Raw genomic sequence first — 5488 nt, forward strand, 5'->3', positions numbered from 1 at the left:
GGGGGAGCCGCCGGCTGCGGCACCGCTCTGCGGGCGCCCTCCGCTCCCCCCATTGCTTTTCCAGCAAAGCCGGGGAAGGCAGCTACCCCAGCATGGCCAGGACCTGTCTTAAGGCCGGGAGAGAGAGAGGCGGGATGAAGTTCTCTTTTGTCCAACACGCGCTCAGACCTTTTAAAACAAATTTGGTTTTTATTGAGCCACAAAATTTGTTTTAGTGTACTTTTCTAGTTAAAATCGTTAGGAATGCATTTTTGGCCTTCAGGTTGTCTGCGTCTCGCACCAAACTGAACCCTCAGGTCGGGTTAAGCCGGGGTGTGCGGGAAGGATGCGGAAGCGGCCACGGGAGGACTCGCCTTTCAGGCCACACAGCCCGCACAGGGCGGCGAACGCCGTGGACTCCATTTCAGTGTTCCTCATGCCGGCATCATAAGCTCTTTTTAAGTACTCTAACTTTTTTTCACTGGAAAAAGAGCGCAGTGCTCCGTCTAATCTCCCCTGACCTTGAAAGGAGGCAGACAGGTGTCACTGCTGGCTCTGTGTGGGTTTACAGTCACGGCGAACGCGGCATAGTTCCAAATGGAAAGTCCAGCAGTGCCTACGTTTGTCTGAAGCTGACCGAGCGTTCCTCTGAATACTTACCTAACTCATATTAACCTCAGTGTTTAAAGCCAGCGCACTATGTCTCTCTATAGAGGAGAAGATTACACAGGTTTTAACATTTGTAAAAAGGATGAGTAAGCCCAGAGGTGTTAAGTACAGGGGGATATTGCACTCTGCAGGGAGAAGTCATCGCAGCTCCTCTGAGGTGCATGGCACACATCAGCTGAGAAGGTCCGCCAGGTTAAGTCCAAAAAATGCCAAACTACCGTGGAAGTTGTGAATAGCAAGCTGTGCAGAACGGGAAAAGTGGGGAGAGGAAAACCTCCTTAACTGAGGTTTAATTTTTCTTAAGGGGCTGCCATGGATGGCAGGCAGCTGGAGCCACTTGCGAGTGGCGTTTGCTGCTCGGGTGGCGTCGGTGCTGACTGGGGACCTGGGTCCCAGGGCACCAGGGCTCCCTCCCGCTCTCACCACAGCCCCGGGGCATCAGCGCAGGCGGGACCTGATGCCGTGCTCAGCGCGTCCAGGTGCAGGCGCCCATCCCGACCCCTCCTCTAACCCCGCTGGGGGCTTTGGCTGGCCGGCAGCCGCACCTGGGTCCACAGAGCAGACCCGTGCCCGGTGCAGCTACTCCTCTCGCACAGTATGTAAAGTCCTTGATGCAAGCAAGTGCATACCTGCAGCTGTGCTAACCTGGGCGGAGTGCTTCGTTTCATTGCTGTTCCTACTGTTAATCCTCTCAAATGGCTTTTTGTTTAAATAAAACATGGCCTTGAGCAATACACAGATGGTCGCATTTGCAAGCAGATCCAAAGGTTTATAAATAGTCCTCAGATTATTAATTCCTCATTTATTACATTTCATCTACTCTGCAATCAGCATTTAATTTTGCAAAGGAAATGGTTCCAGAGTAACCAAAGTTTGTTTACATAAATGTCACATGCTTCCTGACATTCTTCTAGTGTTTGGCAGTTCTGAAGTTACGATCTCGTCGTATGAAACAACTCAGCGTAACCCAGCTGCTAGGCTCGCTGCAGGAGTGCGGATGAGGGGCTGTTTTCTTTGCCAAGGTGCAGCTAAGGCCTCCCGCTTTCGGAGGGTCTGCGACCGCGCACGGCTCCCACGTAACGGCTGGACCGGGGGCGGCAGAGGCCCCCAGGTATCTGCATCGTCCCAGGGAGCAACCTCTGCGGGGTGGATCTTCAATCTTGATCCGCCATCAGCTACAGCAGCGCTGGCCTTGCAGGGGACGTTACAAAATTTAACTGTCAGATGCACAAGAGACCAATATTAACAGAGGTTAAGTCTTGCCCTGGCAAAGTGCTGAAATTGGCATTGCGTGTTCTGAAGGCGAACCCTGCTCTGACCGCTGAACGAGCTCTAATGTATCAGGTGGGTCTGCCCCTGCAGCCCTCTTAGGCTTTGGTCGTGTGGATAGTTTTGCCTACGTAAGAGTGTGAAGACTTGGTATTATGTTTGGGGGGAGGAAGGGCAGTCAAAGATCGTTTTACCTTCGTAAAAGTCATAGGTGCACATGGTACGGCCAACGAGCGTGGGAAAGTCAGAAACCTCCTTGCTGCAGGCTAGTAGTTCCTTCATGAGGTCCCTGTCCTGCTCAGTGTTCCGCACCACCACGTCATCCAGCACCACCTGCTCAAACCGTAGCTTGAAAGAGGAGTCCACCGCCACGTCCACGATCACAACAGACTCAGCCTCGATCCCTGTGAAAGCGAAAGCTGAGACTAAGCCAGAACTCGTAACATTTGTGATCCGCTGCAAAACTTTAGCATGACAGGAAAATCTCTATAGATGTTACGTGTGACTGTGGGGTCGTTCTTTTTGGTGAGTAAAACAGATGTGAGAGAATAATTGAAATTCATGCAGTAGCACAGATGTACAAGTAAAATGTACAGAATCAGCACACGATGAGTGATTGTGGGAACGTACTGAGCGACAGAGCTTTTATTGCTTCTGGCTCGCAGAGATGATGCCCCACCACCAGCGTGTGCAGGCACGAGCAGCACCACTGCCCTGGCCGGGGTCCCACCAGCACAGAGGACTACAGGCACCAGGACAGCTGGGAGGATCTCAAAGCATGAGAGAGACTTCCAGTCAAGTGTTCTCTGTTTGGAAAGTGATACCCAGTTGTTGTGAATTCAAAGCCTTTGTTCATTATGCCAATGTGCTTTCTGCTAAGCCGGTTGCTAGATGTTTGCTGGGTTTTAACACCCCCCCCCAAAAAAAAAGTCATGCTGTTTGATATTTGGAGACTTGACAAAATGCTAAAGCTCATAATTGCATGACCTATTGCTGAGAATTTTTTTTATTAATAGATTTTTTGCTCTGAAGAAAGACCATGGATAGCTTACCTAAGCCTCCAGAAGTACCAATGCATATAATAGTAACATCTTGGCATTTTGCATGGTGCAGCAGTTTGATTAGTTCATGAAGCATGATGGAAATGGAAGGGATGCCCATCCCGTGCTGTCGGGAGGAGAGAAAAGACCAATGTCATTCCCTGTGATGCTGTGGCAGGTAACAGGTATGTGACTGCAACCAGCTCAGGGTTACACTGCGGCCTCTTTCCGCTGATGAGGCCAACAGCGATTTTTTTGAGGGGGGAGGAGACATCTCGGGGTCTTTGTAGCCTGTCCAGGTAAAGCATCTAACCCTATTCTTCTCCCCTTGATACTTTTAAGGCTCTTCTTATCAACAGAGCTGATGTCACCCCTGGGGACCAGTATGTCAGGCACGCAGATGGTGTCTCTCCTTCAAGAAAGGTTTCTCCACAAACGCATCCCAACAGCTGAATGCTCCAAGACCTGCCCCTTGTGTTGCCCGTCCTTACACCAAACGCTGACTTCCATTCTTTGTTGTGTCCTGCTCGTACTCTTGGAGTGGTGAGTTTCAATGAGGACAAGCTGAGCTTCTGCTTCTCCGGGTGCCTCCCAGCCCGTCCTCGCCCCATGCCGGAGCACCTCCGCCCGCATCGCTGGGCACAGAAGATGACAGATGGGTTCATGCCCCTCGGTGAGGACCAGTTTTGGGGTCAGGCTTTTGCTGCGTGAAGCCTCACGTCTTGCAGGCCACCTGTCCTGTGTCCTGGCTCACATCACCGACCCTGGTGTCCCTCCATCCCCAGTGCCCACCTGGCTGCCCACAGGCTCTCCCCTCTGCTGGCACCGGCCCGTTCCCCATCGTCCCGCTGCCCCGTCCCCGCTCCTCTGGGCTGGCAGATGTTTTGCAAATCTTGAGCTGTTGAGGCTGCCTCTGCTTTCTGCCCAGCGCTCCCTGACGCAGTCATCTGTTTTCTGCTCCATCTCTCAACTGACGTCCTCTTCTCAGCTTTATGTTTATAAACAAAAGGTATTTGGCGGTGTGGAGTTTGGTTTTTTCCCATGAAAAATGCTTCACATTTTTTTGGTTTTGCTATCGTGTTCAAAAACCTGAAGGAAGCACATGTAAAGAAGCACGGTTAATTTAACGTATGCAGTCAGTTTTCGTATTGCTTTGTCTGTTCTCATTTGGCTGTGAGACTGGCGGTCTATTAGGCTGTATCATGTTTTAAATATGAAAACTTTTTGCATGTTGTTATTCTGGAACATCAGCCTGACTTATTTGCCAATGCCTAAAAAATTTATTCTCATTGTAAATATTCAAAGCAGGAAACTGTGTTCCTGCCTCCGGTATGTTTGAGTTCATTTGTGTTTCTAAGCAACTTGCAAAAATGTGATGTTGGCAGCTGCTCTGCACGAAGCGTTTTGGGGGAGGCTCGCTGCGTGCTCTGCCCTGTGTCCCCCCACAGGGATGAGCCCGGGGGTCGATGGCTTCTTCGTTGGTGCAAAACCTGTGCATGGCCAAGAGCTCAGTGTAGGCTGTTCTAGCTGTGTCACAATTGCTGCCAGACTGGGGAATAACAAAACTTGTGGTTTTTTTTCCCCTTGAATCCTGTCAGATTGATTCCCTCAGGCTTTTCCGTCCGTCAGGTTTGGTTTGGTTTGGTTTGGTTTTGTCAGAGGGACCAAACGTGAGCTCTGTCATGAGTGATGCTCCTATGAATCAGGTTTAAGACTAATCTTGTGCCTGAAGAAATGATGGCAGGACCGAGCCTTGTGGTATGAGCAGTCACCAGCACAGCCTGTATTTGCTCTTTCCTTTGTGCAGTGCCAAGAATTCTGCTCTTAAAGAATAATTAACAATAAAGCAAGGTTTTTACTTTAGAGCTCATGTCAATGTAATACTTCCAGCAATATTTCATAGTTCATGCGTGGTGAGAAGTGGTCTTCGCCTCTCAAATTGCTGGACTGCTCAGCAGAGCAAAATACGTGCATGTTCATTTCTAATACAACGCTTTTTAAATGGAACATGTAGGGTGCTGAGAAATAGCATTCAAACAGAACAACCTTTACTGTGGCTGAAAGGTTGTGCTGGTGGTAATGGCTGAAAACTGAAAAGAGGAAAAAAAATCTGCTGGTGGGTGTTGTGGGAGGGAGAGGCCGTGCCAGCCACCTTCCCTGCTGCCAGGGCAGAGGGGGCCCCCACGCCAGCCCACGGCGGGTCCACGCCGGCAGCAGCAGACCCCGGGGCAGGGGCAGCCGTGAGTGCCCGGGATGGAAAACGCGTGCGGTGCGGTACCTGCGCTGGTGGAGAGCACCGGCCCAGCCCGGTACGTGGCATACGGGTCCGTCCCCGCACAGGTGTCGGCCAGGTCCTCCCCGTCGCTCGCCGGTCCCAGCACCTTGTGCATGAACTGGGCAAGTGCCCTCATCCTGTTTGGGCTGCCGCCAGCGGAGACAAACTGGATGTAAAATATGAATGTGTTGGTACTTTTTGGCTAAAATAGGTACCAAGATTCAGTCTTAATGTGGCAGCGGCAGGGTGTGCCCGA

The 5488-nt window shown here is 51.0% G+C and overlaps 1 protein-coding gene across 1 annotated transcript in view; it reads right to left on the reverse strand.

Moving 5' to 3' along the window:
* Positions 1-258: 258 nt before the first annotated feature.
* Positions 259-5488, reverse strand: part of LOC104169140 (uridine phosphorylase 2-like) — a 7015-nt gene continuing 1785 nt past the window's right edge. The window contains exons 3-6 of the mRNA XM_009709962.1: positions 5240-5398; positions 2970-3084; positions 2112-2321; positions 259-500 (exon numbers count right to left, since the gene is read on the reverse strand). Of these exons, the coding sequence (XP_009708264.1) occupies positions 259-500; positions 2112-2321; positions 2970-3084; positions 5240-5398 (726 nt within the window). The remainder of the gene's footprint in view (positions 501-2111; positions 2322-2969; positions 3085-5239; positions 5399-5488) is intronic.

This window comes from Cariama cristata, unplaced genomic scaffold (genome assembly GCF_000690535.1).
Source record: "Cariama cristata isolate BGI_N322 unplaced genomic scaffold, ASM69053v1 scaffold26691, whole genome shotgun sequence".
Classification (NCBI taxonomy): domain Eukaryota; kingdom Metazoa; phylum Chordata; class Aves; order Cariamiformes; family Cariamidae; genus Cariama; species Cariama cristata.